The 24,038-nt window shown below is 45.7% G+C and overlaps 2 protein-coding genes across 3 annotated transcripts; both read right to left on the reverse strand.

Annotated features, from left to right (window-relative positions):
* Nucleotides 1-5,346: 5,346 nt before the first annotated feature.
* eogt (EGF domain-specific O-linked N-acetylglucosamine (GlcNAc) transferase) lies at nt 5,347-13,097 on the reverse strand. The gene is made up of 15 exons (XM_080846496.1): nt 12,887-13,097; nt 12,615-12,715; nt 11,792-11,900; nt 11,457-11,551; nt 11,215-11,319; nt 10,382-10,488; nt 10,184-10,287; nt 9,389-9,481; nt 9,228-9,299; nt 8,592-8,681; nt 7,758-7,826; nt 7,502-7,563; nt 7,172-7,291; nt 6,247-6,349; nt 5,347-5,783 (listed from the first exon to the last, which is right to left on the reverse strand). The coding sequence occupies exons 1-15, from the start codon at nt 13,073-13,075 to the stop codon at nt 5,637-5,639; spliced, it is 1,566 nt and encodes a 521-aa protein (XP_080702622.1). The 5' UTR covers nt 13,076-13,097; the 3' UTR covers nt 5,347-5,636.
* A 1,444-nt stretch (nt 13,098-14,541) lies between these two features.
* tmf1 (TATA element modulatory factor 1) lies at nt 14,542-23,912 on the reverse strand. 2 transcript variants are annotated; one of them, XM_080845563.1, is made up of 17 exons: nt 23,378-23,912; nt 21,642-23,011; nt 21,365-21,468; nt 21,108-21,234; nt 20,892-20,997; nt 20,646-20,788; nt 20,214-20,380; nt 19,404-19,560; nt 19,208-19,300; nt 18,857-19,013; nt 18,541-18,733; nt 18,168-18,237; nt 17,836-17,928; nt 17,326-17,448; nt 16,698-16,844; nt 16,406-16,531; nt 14,542-15,453 (listed from the first exon to the last, which is right to left on the reverse strand). In XM_080845563.1, exons 1-17 carry the CDS (start codon nt 23,511-23,513, stop codon nt 15,313-15,315), a joined length of 3,453 nt encoding a protein of 1,150 aa, XP_080701689.1. In that variant the 5' UTR covers nt 23,514-23,912; the 3' UTR covers nt 14,542-15,312. The 2 variants fall into 2 exon arrangements, with proteins under 2 accessions (XP_080701689.1, XP_080701688.1); XM_080845562.1 differs by having other exon boundaries at nt 16,698-16,847.
* Nucleotides 23,913-24,038: the final 126 nt, after the last annotated feature.

Raw genomic sequence — 24,038 nt, forward strand, 5'->3', positions numbered from 1 at the left:
TCTACATGTTCTTGTTATTAGTACAAACCCGGCAGTGAATTGTAATGGTAAGAGCACTGGGTGGTGTTTAAAGGGAAATTAAGACGTTCAAGTTTACACCATGCGTCTATATCTCACTTTGAAGGTCTGTGTGAAGACAAGGTAAAGTTGGTCTCTACTGATTCAAGCTTCAGCGTCAGAACTCCACCCGCGGGTCAAAAAATGCCAATACAAATGAATGCAGTTAATCAGGAGCTTAAAATCAAACTTACCTGCGTCTATACAGTGGATGTCATTCTGACGATATTTATTGTAGCGTGGGGAGTTAATGGAAAGGCGATCGGCGAAGACTTTCTCGTCCCTCCCGTGGTTATGATTCCCAACTGCAGGTCAGCTCCCAATGCCTCTTGTCCATCTCGCAGACTCCGGCTTCGCCAAAAGCAGAACAGAGGTGACAGTCTCACGGGCAAGCTGTGATCTCCAGGAGTTTATGCCAGCACCTGGTCAATACATATGTCATTTTAGCGATCTCCATCGCCAAGTGTTTGAAGCCAAGCGGAAGCCAAAATGAGACTAGAAGAAAGCCAAGTCATTATTTGTTCTTTTACCGACCAAACTCGGTAAAAGTATGAATAAATCCAAACGGGCTGTGTTAAAATAAATGATGCCTTAATGGTCTTTCAATACAGCTGGTTACGTTATTAAGCGAATGTTCCCTCACAATGCCACTCACTCGGGTCCGGCAGGCAAACCGCTAGAGAGACGTGTGAGTGATGGTGATGTTTGAGATGTTAGTTGCGCTCCCCCGTGCTCCTCCTCCTCCTCCCAGCCTGCAATCGATCTGACAGGATTGCGAACTTGCCTTCCCCATTCTGAACACGTGTGCACCCCCACCTCCTCCATTTGCAATTTTTCAAGTAGCCCCGCTTAGTGATGTCATCCTTTAGGCTACAAGTATTCAAACGAGAAGTTCCTCCGTTTTCTATACAATTTTGATTCAACCTGACGCAACTTTATTGAAATTTGCGTTCCAAATATATAAAATAATCAACAGAACTATGGTATGTAACTAAGACCTTGTTCAGTTAACACAGAGATGCCCCCCCAAAAAAACTCTAGAGAGTGATCTGAAAGTAATTTATATTTGTAAGACTTTTCAAGCAATCTTTTCAAGAGATGGATTTTTAACCACTGCTGAAACTGCTGGGTGCTTAGTTGTGGGTCGATTCAGTCAATCGCATCCTACATCACTGGCTACTTTTTTTTCTCATATTACAAATCAAAGTAGAATGTATAGCTGCTCTATACAACCCTATAGGTCAATCCCATGGCATTGGTTTTGAGATGAAGTCATTATGATCATCTTATCAATAGATCATGATTGTCAATCTGATCCTCAATATACTTCATCGGGCGATAGATTACAAGATGAGCCAAAATGAGACTCCTCCTTGATCATATTCAAGTCCCCACTAATTGCGTAGGACGTTTATAAAGTTGTTTTAGCTCATATGTATCTAGTAGGGTGCAGTAGCCTATGGTGGAGGAATTCAGAAGCCAGGTAACTCCTGTCACAGACCCTATAGCGTTGTAACTGTCTATTGTATTGATTGGCTAACAGACCATCCCTTCACCCAGATCAAGTCCACTGAATTTCACGCAGTTCCAGTTTTTTCCGGAATTAGCCATATTTCCACTGCATACATGCATTTACCAAGATGGGAATGGGCCAGTCATCTCTGGATCTGATGAAGCTGGGGTTATGAGATAGACTTGAATGGTGCTTGCAATCCCAAGAACAATGTCTTCCAGCAACAGGCAATAAAAAGTTGACCTATCCCGTTGCTAACTCAGTGTCTACGTTTCTAACTAAACAAATAAAAGCAGCGTTTGGAATATTTCGAGGGGGGACGGTGCACGCTGCAACATTAAAGAAATGTATCAAAATGCCCTTACATGCTCTTCCACAAACCCCGCCATTCAATATCCCTGTACGATTAATTTCCAACATTGAATATTTCATTCGGTCCAGACACGTAGGCTATCTAATAAAATATTAACAACAAATAGCCTACGAGACGCTCAGTGGTTGTATTAACGGAACCTCCGGCAAAAATGTCAGCCAGTTTCACTTTTAAGCCCGAATACAACCCCATATCATTTCACAGGGACATCTGGGCAGACAGAAATATTAGTGTATGTGGTCCATCTTTTTATAGTTAACTGCAGGGGATGGGAGTATCCTGAGTGGCCTACAATGCACTGTGACGAAATGTCAGAGTCTATTTTTACACATAGTTAAAAAGTTAGCTAGAAACAGCCAAGTCATGTTTCTTCATTGATTGCATAGTTGAGGCTGAATCAAGTTTTCAATTCCTTTTGCTGTCTCATGACATTATTCGGTAACATCCACTATTACTAGAGATCCTGCATGGAGAAAGACATAGACAACTTCAGCACCAGGGACAGTTCCATCGAATGAACTTCCTTAGTTTGTCAGCACTATTAGTTTCCAGTAAGTGAGAGAAGATATTCCCAAGACAGAGGTCTTTGCATAGCGTGGATAAAAAAGAAACCCATTAAAGGGCCTATTATAATATAGTTCACAATCTTCTGATCATCTATGTGTTCAATTAAAACACGTCTTAGACCATTACAAATAAGTGTGGGGTGTTATAAGCTTGGCATACTACATTTATATTTCTACACTTGCGCTATATTTCAGTTGTGCATGATCTCCAAAGCACTTCAAAGAGTATAAAGATGTGGTATTGCTGAATACGTTGAATTTGAGCAAAGGGCATAGACGTTTTGAGTATCAGAGGGCTGGCGTTACAGGATCCCTACTGGGACTATTTCTCAATATGATTGCTCCCTCTGAGGAAAAAAAGCATTATGAAAATATCTGGTCATAACTTGAGGAATATTACTCCCCATTCAATCAATATTTCCACATTTATCCTCTGAAAGCGAATGTTTTCTTTGTGGGATGCCTGTGGAAGTGGGGAGGAAAGACGAGCACACTGAAATTGATTTATCTCCATTCAGTGGTGAGAAATATTTTCTATATAAAATAAATTAGATTAAGCCTAGTTCGTACACGGGGTAATGGATATTGCACAAAGACAAAAGAAGAACAATTGGCGAGATGAAGAGGTGAATGATGGAACAAAACAAGCCAATTTTCTCTGGGAGTTGCGAAGGCGACCTAAGAAGATCCTAGTTGGGGCAAATAAGCATTTACCACCAACAAGCCCATCACGGGGAAATGACATGCTTCTGTACAAATGGGCAATGGAAAGACTTCTCTGGGCAAAAACGGGTCAAATAAACTGATTCATCGTGTTGAAGAGTAGGCCTAGCGCAATTATTGAAACAATAAGTCTTTTGCTCCTCTCCCGGGATCGGAGATTAATATATGCACAATCGCAGATACAACTGATGAGGTAGGCTATGAGGTAAGCCTGCGATTTTATTTTATTTCTTCCCTCGAAGGCAAGGGAAATAACTATACCTCAACACTCTCATCGGAGACACCCCATACTTTTAACAGACAAAATAAGGCCACCTGCGCTTGCAAGTAGAGTTCACAAAATTAGACATGTGGAAACTAAGAGAAGTAAAGTTGCTGTCATTAGCAGTATATGAGTTCATCATTAACTGCTCGTGAGGTAGAGCGCGATTTCTTCAGCGCGTTACGACCATCACTCTTCCTTTAGTCAGTAATTGCAGCGCAAATAAAGGGCGAGGAGAATGGCCCACCGCGTGGAGATTCTCGAGCGCCAGCGTTTATCTTTAGAAACGCACACAAAAAGCCCAAATTCAGACGATAAACTGCGATGTGAAACTCATGTAGGCGATGAGTGTAGCTCAAGTGACGAGATTACATAGCTAGTGCTTTGAACTTCTGAAAAACACGGCGTCACATCTTTGAACACATTACCTCTCATCACAGTGGCGCTACACGGGCATGGAAGCTTTGCCCAGACAGACCACCTGGTCTCACAGACAACAACTAAGGAGTTATTCTTTACCGCTTTGAAGTGTTTAGAATAAAACCACAACAGCTTGATACATTTTCTCCCGACACGATATATTCATAAATTGTGGCAATGGAGAAGTCTGCATATACATATTAAAGTAAATAGCTGAAGAATGTGTTTTGCAAAGACACCCGTATTAATGCAATGGAGAGCTGCAGGAGGCCACTGTTGAAATCAGGTGCATAGTGCTTCTCAAACACAGCGTTGGGCTTGTGGAAACACAGGTTTCATACGTAGGGTTGTACTACCATCTTGTGGACGCATCAGGTCGACCACCTGAGATTTGGGCAGAGTTTTGAGGTCACATAGATTTATGATGGTGACAATGAAGACTACACCACTGCCCTTTTGTGTAGGACCTCGCTCTTATCAGCCAGCTACCATAACGAAGACACACAGCCAAGGTCTCTTTCTGAAATTAGCAGGAGCTAAGGACAATTCAAGGTCACTTGAAAAGTTTCAAATATCGCTGGCTGACACTTGAAAATAGAGAAGAAAGACATGTAAAGTTATTCTAACAACACTGGAAAATGATAGTTTAAAATAACAGACACAAGGACAAACAACACTGTTTTAAAAAATACATTCATTTGAGGTTAACACAAATATTCAAATATAAAACATTTTCAGTCCTCCAAAATTTCAAGTATAAACTATAAGGGTGGGAGTAGGGGGTAACAAAGTGGGGCTTTAGTCCCTGCTGATTGGCATGATTGTGTAGGTCACCCAGACTCCATATAATGCAAAGACAGGAGATAGGGAAAGTTAACACTTTATGGAGTGAGTTATTTTAAGAACAAATACAATGGCATAACCTTATTTCCAAACCTACATAAAATGCCAGAACGACTGACAATGAGGAGTTTGAGGAAATGTGTTTGTTTTTTTCTTCTGAATTTTTAAAATCAAAACACTGTATATATTGGCAGAAAGGAACAAGCACTCTGCAACAAAATAAATAGCACATGATTAAACAATGCTGTCTCGAAAACTCTACCACCTCCTTCACAATACATTCAGGATTCAGGTTCACCATAGCAAACCAACATAAATTAGCGTATTGCTATTTCAGAGGCAAACAGATGCACTGAGTTGCTTCTTGAACTAAAAACATGCCTCGTCTTGTCACTCTGTGCGACCAGCTCGGAGGTGATGTGATGTTGTGAAATCAGCCTACCTTCTGCATGGACAGGTGCTAACATGCGCGTTAGGAGCTGCCTGCCCTCTTGCCGACGGGCACGCTGTGAAACTCATCTCCCCTGTTAATGAAGGCTCTAATTAGGTCAGGGGTCCCACAACCCACCCCACTGACACCCCCTCTTCCCTGGAGCGAAGCTGCTGCTACTGCTGTGGTGGCGTGGCGTGGCTGCCTGTGTGTGCAGAGGCTGGGAGAGCAGAGGTCCCTTTTTCTGCACCGCCTACTAATGAGTGTACAGCGAAACCACAGACACGTCAGTTCCTGCCTGTTCATAACCGGCCGCTTGGAGCAAATGACTCGGTGACCATGGCGAGAAGAGGAGTCGGCTGAAGCTGGTGTGTTTTGAAAAGGAGTAAAACGATGAAGAGGGAGGAGTGTGAGGGGGAAGCTTTGGGGCCTCACCCCGCTGAGCCGCCTCACAGTTCGTCCCGGTGCCGCCCATCGCGCCACTTCCTGTGCCCCCGCACGTGCTCGGCGGCGCGCAGTACCAGCCGCAGGAACTCCTCCGCGTCGAAGGAGTAGTTGGTGAACTTGGGGTGCTCCCCCAGAGTGGGGTGGTGGCCCTGCCAGGGAGGAAACAGACATGGCATTTACACCGGGGCAAATTCACCACACAGCCGTCTCAGGACACCACAGGACACAAGGGTTTGGCCTCAGCTGTGTGAAGCTCATCTCTTCATCTGAATTGATGATGGGACATGAATCCCACGAGATACAATTTCACTGATCACCACGGCACCACCGGCGATCAGTTGTTCACCTTTCCATTGAGGGGAGTATACAGCAACACACTCAGTTTGTGTGTGTCTGAGTATGTGTGTGTGTGAGAGTGTGAGAGTGTGAGAGTGTGGGTGTGCAGTGTTTTCCTGCCGTAAATAGGGTGTGAGACTGAGACGAGGGATGGGTGTAGAGATCAATCTTCTTCAATCTGCGGGGTGTGTGAGATGTCAGATCGGCAGTTTGGAGGCGCTGGGAGTGGGCAGCTCGACCGAAGCCAGGGAGCCCCCCCCCCCCCCCCCCCCTTACCTTATCCTGAGGGACCACTTTGTCCCTTTTCTGCCAAGTCACGTAACGAACCCCCCGCAGCCGTGCCAGATCTCGATAGCAGCTTTCGTCCTGACAGTTATATCTGTGGAAAACAGGGACAGACACTTAATCTCCCCGGCCACTACGAGGGTCAGAGGCTCCCAGGCCTGAGCAGGCCTGGCCTGATGACTGCCTCCTTAATTACGCACTACTTCACTGTCACCGCGCGCGCGTACACACACACACACACACACACACACACACACACACACACACACACACACACACACACACACACACACACACACACACACACACACACACACACACACACACACACACACACACACACAAACACACACACACACACACACACACACACACACACACACACACACACACACACACACACACGGCGCTGAGCCAAACAGTGGCTCACCAGCACAGAGAAGCTCTCACTGACACTCACACACACACACACACACACACACACACACACACACACACACACACACACACACACACACAGAGTCTGTGGCACATTACCAAGAGATATCACACATACAGACACACACACACACACACACACACACACACCAACAGATAGCATCGTGGCATTCAGAAGCACAGGGACGTCACTTGCAGGGCTGACAAAGAACAGACAGCTGTCTCACACACCCACACACAGCCCCAGACAAAACACAAGAATACCGCTGACAGCCTCATAAATAGTCCAGGAGGATGAGGACACGACCAGACAGAGAGATATAAATGGGGTCAATTGGGAAAACTGTCTAATGTGGACAGCTGGCAAGACCACCATAACAAATGCAAATAGCGTAAGGGAACAGACAGGATGGCGGAGACAGACAGGCATGCAGACAGACAGATAAGAGGAGGGAGAGGCTGCTGGCGTCACACGTACAGCTCAAAGATGACGGCCCAGTCCGGCAGGAAGAGCAGGTGAGTGAGGCCCGCGCCGTGCATCCCGATGAAGATGTCGGAGTTGTGCGTTATCTTGACCTGCTCCAGGAAAGGCATATCTCTGTACCGCAGACGCACACACACACGCACACACACACACACACACACACACACACACACACCAAATAAACATCAGTAACGTCCCACCCACTGTGCGCTCATCCACTTGACAAACATTATACTTAATCAAACAGTTAGCCCCCCGCCTCCCTTTCTCTCCGATGCAAGCTGTGCCACCGCAACACAACAAAAAAAGGGCTAATTGACTTACTTGTATTTGTAATCCACAATCCTGACCTCAAATGAAGGCACGGTCTTCAGGGCGTTTATAAGCTGCGAACAGTAGGGGTGCGTGGTGTGATTAATGAGCACGCACATCAGCGTGGACACCGGCCGTATAAATCGCAGCCTTTTTTTTACCTCAGAGGAGTTGAGCGCAAGTAAGATTTAAACGGCCAGTTAAAGAGAGCAGAACAATAAATCAATGGGAAGGGAAGAGAGAGGAGTTTGGGCGGCATGGCGCTTACCTCCTGCTGGTTCAATATCCTACGGTACTCTGTGCTCCGGGCCAGCAGCGTGACGCGAACCCGTCCATCCTGGAACAAGAGAGCGCACACAGTCACAGAACTGGGCCAACGTTGCAAGGCTTTAGAAAGGTCTGTTGCCAGACTGATAACTTTTACAGAGGCTATTTTCAAAGCACACTATCAGGGACAGGAAACTGCACTTGCTTTCTATCCATAACTCTATGTTGGATGGGTGTGCACATTTTGAGGGTGCATTATAAAAGGTTGAAAATCAGATGATCATGTATTCTCTTAGAAAGTACAGTAGTGTCACAGTTGAAATTATGGCATGTGTTGAGAGATGACTTATGCAATAGCACCATCTAGTGGACATTTGTGTCATCACTAACAATAATTCCACCATTGCATATAAAAACGGTTTCCTTGTTTCAAGAGACATCTGTTTCAACAAGTCTGTCTGTAACAAAATTTAGGAAGCCCATTCTCTACAGGTTGGGCAGTACCAGCACACACACGTTAGTGTCATTACATGCTGCTGAAGATCTTACAGTGAATATGAAAGAGAAGCCACACTGATAACAAATAGAGCTTTAGCCATCCGACATAAATCTGATGTATGACAGGAACGTTCACAAAGAGAGATCAAGGCCAGACAGACGGTTCATCCTGCCTGGGAGCATCTAAATAGCATACGCAATCTGTCTTTTCTGAAGATGCAGTTATACCGCATTACAAATCTGATATGGCGTAGTCTCCCACTCTATCCGCGTGTTTTGATGCTTCTTGGCGTCTGCGTCTGTACATGAGTGGAAAGTGCAGTAAAGTATTGATTACCGTGGGTGCTTCCTGTGGAATGTTGAGCCGATGAAGGACGTGCTGGGAGAACGCCCTAAACATCCCCTCCTCACTGCGGCAGTCCGAGATCTATCATAAACAGGACACACACATCAGTCAGTTTTATCTCTGCAAGCATCTCTCTCTGGACACACACATACATACACACACACACACACACACACACAATGTTAGAGGAAGTAATTTACACCTGCAGGTTAGCGCAAAGTAATCATGAATATAAATATGATAGGAGCGACACAGAGACGCATTACACAGGCAGATATACTCAGTCAAGGTAACATCCATATTTCACATTTCAAGGCACAGAGGTGTGCCATCTGGCCTCATCTGCTCTTCAAAAATCTAATCAAACGGACCAATATTTTGATATTGCGTAAGAAGCTGATGAATAAAACATGGCCGAATGACCAAAAAAGGCAGTGAGGGGCTCATAAATATGTGCAATATCAATTTCAAACAGCCAACAGAGCAGCTGCTTGGCTTTGAGGAGTTTAAAAAGTTTAAGGTGCTGAAACATGCCAGATTCCTCTCTTGGCTTGGGTTCAAACTGAACAATTTTCCACTTAATTTCACCAGGTATTTAACATTCTCAGCCCTGCTGCTGCTGCTCACCAGTGGAGTGTTGTAGAAGAGACCGTATCTCATTCTTGGGAGCAGTGAGAAGAATGCGTCTTGGAAACATACCTGTTGAAGTGTTAAACACAAGGGGACGTTACTCTTTTTTATTTAAGCTGGGAGAACAGACAGTAGTGAGTAAATCTAGAAAGTCTCACCCTTTTCGAATCAAAGGTTTTCAAATGAACGATGTTGTAATCAGAGAAGGCCCTCCAGGTGTCCTCAAAGAGATCTCCGTAGCCATAAAAACTCTGTCACAGAGAGATAAGGCACAAAAAAGAAAAGAGATTTTACACAGAGTATGGACACAATATGGAGTGTCTCTAGCTCTGTGTATGCAGCCACAGCTGAGTGCATTCTAGGGCTAATTAATGTCAAATGCTAATTCTGATGGTAATGAAAGGTGAAATAGCTTTTTTTCCCTTTTTTTGTGCTATTTGCTTCTTTTATTAGATATTCACAGCTGCTCTGTTTTCAAGAAAAGGCTTCCTCCACTTCCTCACTCTAGCATTCCTCCCTCACGCTCTCTCTTTTCCTTCTTCTTCAGAAACAGCTGAGGGAACAATGAGAAGGGCAGGATACGCTTTCCCATAAATCATTTGTGTTTTTGCCGGGTGCTTCCTCTTCATCTTTTAAGCAGCTGTGGGTCTTGTGGTCACCTTCAGTATGGGAATGTACCAGGCTTGTTTAAGAAATCCTATAAAGATGTCCACTTTCTTGCTGCATTGCTCTCGATCATACACAGCCTCTTCTTCAATCGTGACAAAAGGGACATCTCTAACAAAGAGGCTGGACAACAATGAGCTTGGCTTGGGTGCAAACTTCACACTTAATTAGAGGCATTGTTTTCTTCTTGCGTCACACATGCATTCTAAACTACCTAAGCCTGGCTATTTAAGGGCTTTGTTCCTTCAACATGATCAGACATTATTCTAGTACAGGCCTTTACTTACAGTGTCCCACATAACAATGTTGATGTCTCTGCTAAAGGAGTTATTGAGGTGCTGGGAGATGTAGAGGTTGACAAAGTCGCAGAAATGGTGGTACATATTCACCCCTGAGAAAATATCAATGATGGTGAGATTTTGAAGAAGCAAGGGGTAAACTCTATCTGTGCAGCTGAGATCAACATACAGAAAAATGATCCTCACCGGCATCAAGTTTCATGAATACTGTAGGCTTCTTGACAACCACATCACAGTGGCCATCCTTTACTGGATGGAAGTTCAGTTCTGTGTAGGATTCTAATTCCGCAAACCTTGACCAAGAGGAGAAAATAGAACCAATGGGGTGGTATTATAGAGCAAAGGCTCCAAGGTGCACACTACACCTATGGCATTTGTCAATTATAGTGTAATAAAAGCAACTGGCCTAACTGTCTGTACTGGATGACAGCCTACATGTACAGCTTTTATTGTAGTTTCTTTGTTTATTATGGAGTATCCTAATTCTCTTGGGGTGACTAGACATACATTTCTTTTCAGCATACTCCCAGAGAAAACTGAGCTGGAGAGAACAGGAGCAAGGCTATATCTTGTGACAATGTAAATGCAACACGGCAATGAAAACTGTAATAAGTAAGGCATAACGTATATAGTACACCGGTCAGTATAAGATAAAACACATTCCTCCAAAATCTCTCCTCTTAAATGATTTTGTTGCAGTTTTGTGGCTTCCACTGAGAAATAAAATGAGTTATTCACGCAAATGGAACTTCAAAGTTTCAGGGGTTGCATAGCAACGTACTATCGCTGGTTTTCAGTTACAATGAATTTCCGTTATGCGAAGTGAACAGCCTACTTGCAGATCACTTGCAGATGATATGAAATATGTGAATCACAAGCACAAAAATCCATTGGCAGTGGCAGCGGTCATTATAAAGAAATATAAGACCTGTTGAGGTGACCCATTCAAATCCATGGAACATTCAGCAACATTCGGAGGAGCTGTATAATAACAATGTTACGCATGTGTGTCCCCTCACCAGGACTGGAGGGGGCTCTTATGCTGCCCCTCGGCGGCCAGCGCTTTCCCTTTGAGCCGGCACTGGCCCCCGATCTCCCCCCTCTGCAAGAAGTCCTCCTTGTACCTACAGAGAGAGCAGAGCGTTTGTTCTCAGAAGAAACAAGTCATCCCAGCACAGCTGTGGCACAGGAACCACACGCCTTTCAAAGCCAGTCACGTCCTCTGACCTCACTCACGCATCACACTGCATCAGACACTGACCTCTCATGACCTCTACGGGGATTCCTCAGGTCCAAGTAGAGATTAGTGACCCGGCAGAAACGCATGTGACTGCTGCATTTCAGAGAGGAGTCGCCCTTGTGTGGAAAGAGTACAAAAAAGATAACAGTTAACAGGTACCTTTTGTGACCTTCTTGAAGTATAAGTTAGGGCGAGTTCAAGAGTCATTTTATCGCAGTTGATCAGGAAAGGATAACTATTTAAACTGCAAATTCTTGAGGGTTATATATCCAAATTACATATGCTTGTGTCCAGATAGTACTTCTGTAGCATGTACTAAATGTGAGAGAACGGGCCTCAGGAGAAGAGAAGCTTACTGGATTTAAGGGCTTGCAAAGTGTTTTCAGTTCATTTCTTCGTTCCGCCACATAGCCAAAGTCTGCCTGCTTCCAGAAGAGCTCTTGGGCTGCTGAGACTGAGCTGGCCCTGGGGGAGGAGGAAGAGGAAGAGGAAGAGACGGAGAGGACGGCATCTCATTGGAGGGAGCATTAGTTTTAGGATCCCATCCCTCAGCTCACCTGAACAAAGCTTCTGCCAGTGAGTTGGCCTAAGGTCTGCCCAGGTGAGGATCAGGCCAGGAGGGTAACACTGCATGCATGTCACAGCACAAGAGCTGTCATACTGCCCAGGTGCTGTACAACCCAGTCAGGCCTGTTTTAATTAATTTAGCACCTTAGCTCTCAGGCTAGACGCATACTTCATGCATAGAATAATTTCCCACACTGAAATGTCCTCAAACACTTATGAATGAAAATACACAGTGTATTACTATTCATTGTTTTCATATATCCACAGGTTGATGCATAACTGCAGAATACTTGCAGATTACTTGCAGTAATACGAAAATCAAGGTCACGTGTTGACCACATATCTTATGTCTATACTTAGCCGTGGTCTGCTCACTGTTATTAAAACTCAGTTTTCTGACAAAATGAGGTCTTATCTGAAGTTCAATGTAATTGCTGTGCTATTTTAAATGTTATGACCCACATTTTTAAATGGCCTAGGAAGCTCATTTACTTCATCTGTCATCCAGTCTCTCCTTCAGTCCAAATTGCCCCAGGCCTTTACATCAAAATTTAGGCTCTCTTATTTTCCAAAGATTTTATTTGAGCCTAAAATGGAAAGAGCAGATCTTACCATCCAGAGTCTACTGTGGAGCAGACTGGGTACCCTTTTCTGTGTTCAGGGGAGCAGTTCTTCTCGTACCCCCAACAGACACGCTTAACCAACAGGGCGTCCTGGCAGGACACAGAGAGGAAATCTAGGTCAGTGCTCCTGAGCCACCTAATTGGCCTGGCTAACAAATAGCATTAGGGGGTCATCAAATTATGTTTTGTATATGTATAAACTTTATATACAACTAAAAGGTGCAAGTTGAAAAGCATTGTTTTTAGAGAGGCATATCTTACCTTGAAAGGACAGAGCGGGTCCCGTCGGCAGAGTTCGGCAACTTTCCTGTTGCTGCGCAAGAAGTACGGAATATGTTCCTTCGGTAGGGAGAAGCTGCTGTAGTTGAGTTTGTGGATTCTGTCCTCGGCCCCCTCCGTGCTGACCACAGTGAAAGTGAAGACCGTGCCCAGCGCCAACAGCAGCAGCATAGTCCCTCACACTCAGCACTGGGACGAGTCCGCCTGGCTCAGAGCACAAACCAGTCTCTGTGGAGGCAGGCCCAGACACATAAACAAACACACAGACGGACACACACACACACACACGTGAATGCCAGAGCCTGGGAGAGAACTTTGACTGCTTCGCCAGGCACGCCAGACTTGTGGGAACTAGCCTCCACAGAGAGCGGAACTTCGCTCCTTATAGAGCCCCTGTTGCAGGAAATATTAGTGACCTTTTTCCTACCATTGTTTAAGAAATAGTGGGCAAAACAGGGGGCGATTACTTCAAAACACCCTTTGAATTTTGAGCCGTGTGAACATTACTGCGCCCAGTTGCAGAGCAAGCGCATACCATGCATTGCGTTCTCATGCATTGCACCGCTGATAGGAAATGCCGCGTAAGGTTTAGGCTAATAAAAGGTTGGCGATGATTGATCTCCCGAATTAGTTGTGGATCCATTGGATGTAGTCCCGTCTCAGTTTCTATAATTGTCTGGTTACATTTGAAAAATTAAACACCTCTCTCATTGTGTCACTTACTGTCAAGTCTACGTGTATCCACGCGAGTACATCTGATATCTGTTTATTTTGTGCGTTCAAGACATGCTGACTTAAAACGATGAGCAGAATACAGTGTGCACAGTAGCAGGCCTACTTCTGATAATTCACCACAAAGAACGGAGGCGGACTGCTTCACTGACACCGTTCTCAGGATGGAGAGAGCTCACTCTCCACAAGATGGTAGGCTAATTTGTACATATATTTACAAAGGCGCGCCGCTAATCGTTTTAAGCCTACTACCAAAAACCGAGTCCGTTATGCATCAGTTAACTGAAGTAAAAAACTATCGTCGCGATCTACCTCAGCCTTTATATGAAAAACCACTTGGTAGGCTATTTATTTAGCAACAACGCTGTAGTCTTTTTAACAAAAGACTCTAGAAACACTGTGTCAAAGTGGCACCCTGCTGATGCCCTCCATCACTGCTTAGTTTACCGCAGACGCTTCTATCTGAACTCGATTGAGATCCCAAAAGCTTTCGTGTGAATTTATTGGACTAAGACTGCATTAGTCTGGTGTAACCGGAAATACTTCACCATATAATGATGAATGTAGGAATGGATTACAGGTTTGAGAAAGAACTTACCTCCTTGCACAAACTAAAAAGAAGTAGGGTATCCACGTCGTCGCCATACTACCGGAAACCAACAGCCGGCATGCAATATATTATTAGTCACCAGGTGGAGTAGTAGTTCTGCTCTAATATCTCTGATAATAATAACGCTGAAAACATTTAAAAACTTTCATTCTAGGGGAACAACACAGGAAACTCCAATGCATACAACATACAACATAATTGAACATTAAATGATTATTTATTTACACATTTACATCAAGAGACAACTACGGAATCTGAAATTGACCGCTCCCAAATAACATAAGTTTCTCTTACTTCATACATTTATATCAGTGAAGGTATAATTTGACGAAAGAATTGTAACAAAGCATTAATGTGCAAAACCCTCCCCAGTAGCCACTTATTTCATTGGAGCACTGCCTTTAGAGTTCCATCTATGTGATCAACAAAATAACAGCTAACTTCATAAAATACGATAAAACATTTTAGTGCAAGTAACCCTTCACCCTTTACACCCCCAAAGACCTAAAATATTAGAGATTATCTTTTGTAGGGAAAAAGAATGCAGCCAAAAGGCTGGGATTTCATACTAGCACCCAGGACATCAGGTGCATCACCTGTCTATACCAGAGAGGACATCCTCACAATCATTTCATGTCAATAAATATCATCTTTACAAATACCTCACACATGTTGATGCCAAACAAGCCCTTGGGAGCCATGTTGCAATGAAGGGCATAAATCAAGGCAAGTCATCTACACCCTTGACAGATGTTCAAAGGAAGGCCTGTTACTACATGGTTCTGAAGAATGCTCTGATTGGTATGTGTATAATCACATTGTCTATTCGGAGTCCCATATATGAACTGTAATTACTCCATAAATAGATGAACAAGTTTGACACCTAAAATAATTTGTCACAGGCATTAAAAAAAAAAACTGAATGGCCTTTCAACTGAATGAAAGTCTCCAGGATGAAGGAAAGAGTTTCTCTTGCAACCATTCTATTCTCTTCTAATAACCTCTCTTTTTTACAGTGAATGCACTTAAAAGCCTGATATGTTTGTCCTTATTTTGTCTTTTGGGTCTATTTTTGATTTTTCAGCAACTCGTCGATCTGGATTTTGTACATGTTCTTCACGTCCTCCAGGTCCAGACGCAGCTCCTCAGCCTCCTCTGCCTTCTCCCCGTACATCTGGAGGATGGTGTTGTGTCTCTGCTCCAGCTCCTGGTGCGCACAGGGAAATAAAGATGAAGCGTTCACAACCTGAAGTGCTTAGCTTGCTATTGGTACGTGACTTGATTGCCTTTACAAGGGCTTGATCAAGCTCTCCTCTCAGAAGAAGATCAGGTCTACCCATACTGCAACAGCGAACCGATGCAGAGGAAATCTATAACTCCATGAATTATCACTAGCCGTGTTCTATCACTGTCGGGCCCAACCGGGCAAGCTTGTGAGTGCCAAGGCCAGTTGCTTTACCATCGTCACTTCCGGGGCTTGATCGTGCCTCCTCAGGGCTTACGGCCAGGGGCTTTTGGCCAGCTAATCACCCTTGGGCCAAGCAGGGCAGTGTCAAGGTGAAAGGCGGGCTTAGCAGAGTCAGTTTGGAGAGGTTCAGCGCCAAACAAAGATCATTTGTCAAACCTACATCTACATACTACCAAATGACCTTAACAGATGATAAAACATGGAGAATTGTTGGAGCCGGTCAGCATGCAAAATCAGGTCTCTGCTTAATATTTGAGCTAATAAAAATGTGCAATGGTGGCTTAATGAAGTAGGGGTGACTAAACAACCAACATGACTGTCATACTTTAGATTTTGACCATTCTGACTCGGTTCAGATTGTAAACTGCAGGACTAGCAGGGTAGGAATGGACTGTAAAATGGGTGACATTTACACCAAGGCGGCATGTTACGGGCAGGTTCTAAGGTAATACTGCGGGGCTATCGTCCCGATAGTTGAAACATAAATGATTCTTGAGGCTTGAGGCCCCAGGACATTATCCCTGGTTGGCCCGAAGATAGCCCAAGCTGGGACTGGCCCGAAAGTGGAATCACAGCTACTGAATACTGGAACCGGTGTTAAGGTTAAAGCTCCGATTGTCTGGTTTCATCCGCTAAGTGACACCTCCTCCATGATATTCAGCAGATCTCTTGCTATGTCTGCAGCGCTCACCTTCAGCTGAATCCGCAGCTGGGGAATCTCCTGCACCTGCTCTTCCATCTCGTCGTTCTCATTGGTCAGCCGGACAAGCTCCTCTGCCATGACCGCACGGCTCCTCTCCAGACTGGCAATCTCCAGCTGAACATTTACCAGAGAGAGAGAGAGAGAAAAAGAGATAGAGAGAAAGAAAGAAAGAGAAGAGAAGAGAAGAGAGAAAGAGAAGAATTTGTTGAACAACTGAAACATGCAGACTACATCAAAAGCTCAGGATGTATGTATGTGTGTGTGTGTGCCTGCGTTATACCTGAAGCTGTACGATCTCGCCCTCTCTGAGTTTGAGCTGTGACTGAAGGTTCTCGATGATGCTGGAGCCTCCGCCCATGCGGGCCACTTCATACAGGTTGGTTCCACTGAGGGACATGGTGCCAAACGAGTGGTCCAGAGAGTCTTCCTGCTGGACGCATCACACACCAACACATAAACAACACAAGGAGGAGCTACAGCATCACCGGGGGGGGTGTTCCACATACGTGGTTTAGTAACAAACCTGGATAAGTTAACTCGGAGTAAGTGGGAAACCTCCTAATAGAAGAGCCCTCTGACATTGTTTTGCTAGGAGAATGAACCAATGGGGGTTCTTTTATTAGACAAACAAACACATATCACTAAACCATATGGAATTATTGCACAAGTAATACAATTGAGGGCATCAGACAGGGGGGCGATGTTTAGATGGTGACACATCAGACATTTCCTTTTCCAACAATTTGCTGCACAATTTGGTCCTTAGAGCGAGGGAAAAACGAACTACCAGTCGCCATATTTCTGAACCCTCCACATCTCACTTGCAGGAAAAATACAAGGCAGTCTGTTGAGGCAAGAGCTCCAAAACCAAATCACACATCTGAGTGACAGACAGAACCGCACCGTACCTGAGCCAATAGGGAGGAGTGGAGGCCGGCGTGGTCCGCCCCACTGATGGAACTGGAGCGGGACAGAGAGGGGGTAGAGGAAGTGGCAGCTTCACTCACAGACAGCACCATGGCCTTCCTCTCCTGAGGGGCACAACCCAAAGCACAAAGCACAAAAACACACTCAAGGTCAGCATGGCTCAGTAGAGTTAAAAGGATAGCACATATTTGTACATTAGATAATACTATGCCCTGAAACCATGTATTTGATATGGAGCATAAGATAAAATTGTTTTGCTTGTGGTAGATCTTTTATAGCTTATAATACATCCCTTTTAATTCCTTTCAGCCCTTGCCATTGAGGATGTGCACATTGATAGTAAGAACCCCTAACTCAAACACAATATATTAAGGGTTAAGAAGGACTCCCTTTCATGAAACAGGTGAACACTGTTGAGCATTGGCACTATCTCAAATCCCTAGTGGAAAATCCCCAGTGCATGCAGTGTAAACACAGTGAGGCGGCCTGACCTTCTCCTTGAGGGCCTCCTGGGCGAGGTAGCACTTCTTCTTCTCCTGCTCCACCTTCATCTTCTCCATCTCCAGCTGATTGTTTAATAGTAGCTAGGCCAGAGGAAGAAAAAGAGACACAGTCTTGTCAAGTGATGGAAAGCCAGACAGAAGATGGGCAATGGAGACAGTGTGTGTATGTGTGTTACTGAGAGAGAGAGAGAGAGAGAGTGAGGCACTAAGGAATGTTGTTGAAAACAAGCTGACTGAACAGTGTAAATTGAGACCGAGCAGGCTGGTAAGGGGGTGGTGAGATAGAGCGCTCTGTGAATAACAGAGTTATTTCTTATTACCTTCTCTTTCCTGGTGTCCTCCAGAGTCCGCGTGTGCTCCCCCCTCAGATTCTCCAACTCCCCAAGCTCCCTGAACAAGCACACCAGTGGATGAGTGCACACAACACAACACAACACAACACAACACAACACAACACAACACAACACAACACAACACAACACAACACAACACACATGCTTATGTTTCCCAGCTCACTTTGGTCCTTCACAGCCAGGCAGAGATCCTGTTGCATGGGTCACTGGACTTGCACACGGCACAGTGTACACAAGGCAACACAAATTGTTGCTCTTTCATTAGGTAAACAGTGGGGGCAGGTATTTAACAGGTATGGCCGCAGAGGCCTTTAATTACTCTCCCAGAAGGCCTCCTCACCTGCTGAGGTCATCCTCCAGCTTCTCTCGCCTGGTCTTCTCCGCCTCCAGAAGCCCCTGCAAACGGCTCTTGTCCTGGCGCAGAAGGGAAGTCTGGGATTCCAGCGAGGCCACTTGAGCCTTGAGGCCATGCAGCTCCTCTAGCGCGGCACGCTCCTTCTCTACGGCTGCGGCCAGCTGCGTCTGGGCGTCCACTGTGTGACCAAGAGAGAAACATTTCAAAATGAAATAAAATGTTTACTTTAGTGTGCTTAAGAGATAAATATAATCACGTATGTGGCGTTGTGCTTAAAACAATTGGCTGATTTCCTTCTTACCCAGCCTATCGGAGATGCTCTTCTCCAGCTTCTCCCATGATTCTGTTTGACCCCCGAGTGTGGCCTGCAGGTTCTCTATCTGGCGGAGCAGGGGCCTCGTGGTGCCGGTGACACTCTGACTCAGCTCCTGGTTCCTGCTCTCTGCTTCCTGCAGTCTCTGGAATGATCCGCCACAATTGTGTCAACAAGGGACTTCATACAGACATCCAATTAGCCAAAGGCATTTCTGGCCCTGTAGCGCATTACAACTGTTTTTACAACACTAACTGCCCTCGCTTCTAATGATCCACATCATGAACACTATTATCGGTCTGAGTGACTGAGACGGGTGTGCTATGAAGAGTGTGCTACCTGCTGCAGCTCGCTGATCTCCTCCCTGAGGTAGTCTTCCTTCCTGGCCTGCTGCTGCTCAGTCCTCTGCAGCGCCATCCTCAGATCTGCTACCTGTGGAGGAGGGAGGGGGGAGACATAACAACATGGTGAGCCCGTCACTGACAGTTAAATAGCACCATGTGTTGCAGGAGAGGTAGAGGGGTTAAGACCCCACCTGGTTGGCCAGAGCCTCCTGCTGCATGCGTGCCTCCTCGGTGGCCCGCTCCAGGGCTCGCTCCAGCTCCTCTTTGGCCTGCACCTGGTGGCTGAGGGCCTGCACCTGCGCCGCGCTGTCCTTGGTGGCATTGGCCTTGTGCAACTCGCCAAGCTCCCTGCACAGGTAAAGCAGCGACAGGCAGGGGAAACAATCATTACGTGTTAACACAACCATTACATCTGAAGTGAACGTCATGTTTAAGTGGTATGAGCAAAGGATGCGCGGGTTAAAGAGAGACCACTAACCCAAGCAAACATGCATAAATATAGAATGAGATACAGTAGTTCATGAGAAAGTAACTGATACAACTAATGCCCATGGTGGCTGTCTTGAATCCTCCTTCACAGCACGACGTCTCCAACAAAAAACGCCCGTGGTAGCAAGCAAGCTTTTATCACTGCAACGTGGCCTGGCTGGTGTTTGCAAGGTTTTTGCATGCTTTTAAGGGAGGCTGCTTGGTAGTTTAAGACCAAAACTCCATAATGCTTCTTTAAAAGTCACCCTAGTGGGGGGGTGGTGAGTGAGGGTGGGGGGAGGGGGGATGAGGGGGGGAGGGAGGGGGGGTGGGGGTGAGTGAGGTCACCCTTCTTATTTTTTATTTTCTTTCTGTATCCCTGCAAACCTATGATCTCCTCAACGAAATAGGGTGGGGCAGTGGGGTGAAAAGTTTACAACCATGTATTTGCATTTGCGCTGTATTTACTACTTGCTAAAAAAAAAAAACAAGTCACCTTGTACAGTTAAACATTCTGTCCGTTGTAATCTTACTTGTAGGCGTTGTCAAGGGCTGCCTGAAGACTGCGGTTCTTCTCCTGGAGCTCCTCGAGGTCGCCCTGCTGTTTGGTGGTCTCCCACTCCTGCCGCTCCACCACTGCGTTCAGCTTCTTGATGTTGTCCCTGTGCTGCTTCTCCACCTCTTCTTTGCCATCCAGGACCTGCACACACAGCCAATCAAAGACCGCGCTGCTCAACTTGCTCCCAGTTTCAATACCCATGTTAGTAACCGTCAGACTGAAAAGGACAAAAGCCACTGTTCATTTCCGCCAAAATAATGACACCTGCCCTTTGGATTTTCGCTTTAATCTACTGGTGACAGTGCGTGTAAAGGATTTGGCCTAAATTATTCATAACTATACCACTGAAAAGTGTGTTGAGTGACTAGTAGTAGGTAAAACAGGACCAAACACCCGTTTCGCCAACCTGTTGTAGGTGTTTAAGTTCCTCTTCCTGCTCCTTGAGTTGCTTGGTCTGTTTGAATATTTTTGTATCGCTCTCTCTCTCCTTCACACGCAGCTTCTTGATGAGGTTGGAATGTTGCAGTTGCTGCTTGGACAACTTCTCACCTGTGGACAGTTCCACAGACCTCAACATGTGCTTCCCTACTGCAGTGTTTTATGGGCTTGAGAAATACAAGTCTTTGAACCAACAACAAGAGAGAAGACCCACCTTCATCCAGAAGCCCTCTGATCTGTTCTTCCTTCTCTCTGATCAGCTCCAGGGTCTCATTGGAGTTGAGCCTGGAGGCTAGGTCATCTCTTAAGCCCTTGATTTCCTACAGCAATGAGATGAGAAATACAGTTCTCTTTATTGCACAGACTGGTGTCTGAAGTCATGAGTGTAAATCATGTGTTAGCGATTCATAAATGTAATGTTAATGCATACCTTCTTGGCAATATCTCTCTCCTTACAGGCCAGTTGGGCTTTCCTCTCGGTTTCAGCAATGCGCTGGGTGAATTCATCTTTAAGTGACTGGTCAGTAGTCGTTTCCTCCCGTAAGCTGATCATCTCACTGGAAGACAATACATATACCCATCAGCGTCCACTAGAAAAATCTGATGGTTCGATCCATAAATGCTACAAAAACAGTTTTTTTTTTTTTTACCTACATTTGGAAAAAAAAAAGATACTTCTGTACTTACTCTTTGAGGTTGTCACACTGTTCTTCAAGTCTGGCCTTGTCTTTACTGACTGTTAACAGCTGCGTTTCCCTAGTTTCAAGTTTGCTTGTGAGCTCATCAATGATCTGAAAACAGCAATAACATCTGAGAGTTAGCAGGAACTCATCCAACACACCTTTTGGCCATAATACTCAAAGCATAAAATCCACAGAAAAAAACTCCAAGAGTATTCCATGTGACCGTTAAAGACCAAAATGTATGGTTCCATTTAAGGCTCCAAATTGTGTGTCTCCCCCACCTCCTGAAACACCAGGATCTGAGCGGTGGAGGACCCCCTCCTTTCCTCTGTGACCGGTGGAGTGAAGGGCTCACTGGCGTCTGCGCTCAGACTCGAGAGTGTGACATCTGACTCCGGCTCCTCCTCAGGCTGCTCACAGTTCACTGGCGTGGCACTGCGGCCGCTCTCCTCCATCTCACTCTCCATCTCCGTCTCTGCCTCTGCCTCATCCAGACACTGCCCCTTCATTGTTTCATCATGCCTTTGAACTTCTCCCTCTCCCTCTCCTCCCTCCTCCTCCTCCTCCTCCTCCTCTTTCTTCTGAACTGGGACCAGGAGAACTGAGGATGCGTGGGAGGAAGCCGATGTGATCGAGGCCAGGGTGCGTCCCCCGGGGATCTCGTCGTCGGAGTTGACCTCGCTGACGCTACGGCTGTCCAGCGACTGCACGCTGTAGGAGTCGATGCGCTCAAAGGCGTCCGAGGATGAGCCGAAGCTCTCCGTCAGCTTGTTATAGTCATCCAGGCGTGGGAAGTCCCCGCAGGCCGAAGCACTGAGCAGTTGGAAGGAGCCCTGCATGAGGTGCAAGCCCGCCTTAGCCTCAGCCGTCTCCTGCCTGGAGCTGGCCGAGCTCTCGCTCAGCACACTCTCGTGGTCCAGCACCTCAATGTCGCTGGTGGTAGACGTGCCCGAGGAGAAGGCGCTGACGGGGGGTGAGGGGGTATCACTCTGCCTGTCCTCCACCTTGGGGTCTTTGGATTCCAGGATAATTTCCTTAGGGGGCGCCAGTTCTGCTTTGGAAGGGCTCTTGGGTTCTGAAACTCCAGGTAATTCCAGGCGGTCCACTCCCAGTTCAGGCTCAGGGCTCTGAGGCTCGTTCGGTGCCGCTTCGCTAGATGCCATCACTGTGGTGTCAAACATAGTCTGGCTTTTGCTGGTAACTATTGGCTCCGGCACAGTCAAGGCGGCAGAAACTTCAGGTTCCAGCTCTAGCAAAACCACATCTTGGCCAGTGCCTGAGTTTTCAGATTCAGCTTCAATTGACTCATTGTCCTCATCGTCATCTTCCTCACACTCCCGTTGGTCCCAGGCTGTCTCTCCTTGCTGTGGAAAGTCCACATCGTCTATGTTCACTGTGTCATTCTTTGCCTTCTTCTCAGGTGGCCCTTGGCTAGATTTAGTCGGTGGAACAGATACCACCTGGGTGCTCATAAGATCTCCCTGAGAGAGAAAGGTACTGAAGAAAGTCTCAGTCTCATCCACCACTGTGCGAGTCACCGGTGTTGTGATGGCCTCGGACGAGGGAGGGGTAGTCTGGCTGCATTCCTCAGCAGGGGTATCCCACTGATTTATCCCCCATCCCCCAGTTGAGACAGTCTTGCCTGGTAAATCTGAAAAAGAAAAACAGCCAAGTACATCAGACACAGAGGACACTCGGTCAAGTTTGAGAGTGCTCTAACCGGATCAATCAAGCAAATCACTCAAGAAAATTTGCTTAGAAATGAATGTGTAATCCAAACTGGACTCAGAAATATAACCCTGGTAACTTCAGATGGAAATTGGTAGGATAGACAATATTGAGAACAACAACACAAACACACCAACACAGTGACTCAAAGTGTCAGAGAACAGGTACAGGACTGGCTATTAAAATCAACTGGCCCGAGAGTTAGCCAACTACCACACGTTAACTTAAGACAACTACAGGGAACAGACAAACTAGACATTTACCATGAAAATGCAATTACCAAACCTACCGTTGTACGTGGCGACGACTGTATCTCCCCAGGGGTCATCCTCTTTAATGTCCAGAACGCGGTCGATAGATTTCTGAGCTGTTGTCAGAGCCTGTTTTGCAAAGCTCGACAGATGCGACGTGTTAAACCAACTCATGACGGAAGATAGCCCAGTTTATATCGATAGCTTAATGTGCGTCAGCTAGGGTTAGGCCACATTGAATATATTCAACTACGTTTAACATCAAATTACTCGGATATTCAACAAAATACCAACATAGACATATTCGAAAAGTTAGCATTAACAGACTGGCCAGGCCTTTGCCAGCTAGCTAGTCATCTGGCTAACTAGCTATCCATGGAAGACGAGAAACAGCGATCATGCAGTCAAAAACAATCAATTTTGTAGATGAAACGCCTTGATAGCAGTTAATCTCTCAAATAATGGTCTGATCTTCATGTCACTACATGAATGGGCTCACGTAGTCGAATTGCATTTCGTTCTTCATCGACTAGCTACATCATTTGTTTTGATTCTTTGCCGTCCACATCTGAAGGTAGCTTCTACTTCCTTTCCACGTAGCATTGAGCGAGCTTCCACGTGACGTCAGGCTGTATGACTATGAACACTCCTCTCTGAAATCCAAATTATTGGGGTTCACACATAGTTTATGGGCAACTA

Source organism: Sprattus sprattus, assembly GCF_963457725.1.
Source record: "Sprattus sprattus genome assembly, chromosome: 10".
In the NCBI taxonomy this organism is placed as follows: Eukaryota; Metazoa; Chordata; class Actinopteri; order Clupeiformes; family Clupeidae; genus Sprattus; species Sprattus sprattus.

What these genes read in the sequence shown, in the direction of transcription:
- eogt (XM_080846496.1), bottom strand. Translation starts at nt 13,075, where the DNA reads ATGCTGCTGCTGTTGGCGCTGGGCACGGTCTTCACTTTCACTGTGGTC. An exon ending in CCCCGTAGAGGTCATGAGAG is followed by an intron (nt 11,320 to 11,456) that starts GTCAGTGTCTGA and finishes CTCTCTCTGTAG; the next exon opens with GTACAAGGAGGACTTCTTGC. An exon ending in ACATTGTTATGTGGGACACT is followed by an intron (nt 9,482 to 10,183) that starts GTAAGTAAAGGC and finishes TCTCTGTGACAG; the next exon opens with AGTTTTTATGGCTACGGAGA.
- tmf1 (XM_080845562.1), bottom strand. Translation starts at nt 23,513, where the DNA reads ATGAGTTGGTTTAACACGTCGCATCTGTCGAGCTTTGCAAAACAGGCT. An exon ending in AACTTAAACACCTACAACAG is followed by an intron (nt 20,381 to 20,645) that starts GTTGGCGAAACG and finishes CTGTGTGTGCAG; the next exon opens with GTCCTGGATGGCAAAGAAGA. An exon ending in AGGACACCAGGAAAGAGAAG is followed by an intron (nt 17,929 to 18,167) that starts GTAATAAGAAAT and finishes CCTCTGGCCTAG; the next exon opens with CTACTATTAAACAATCAGCT.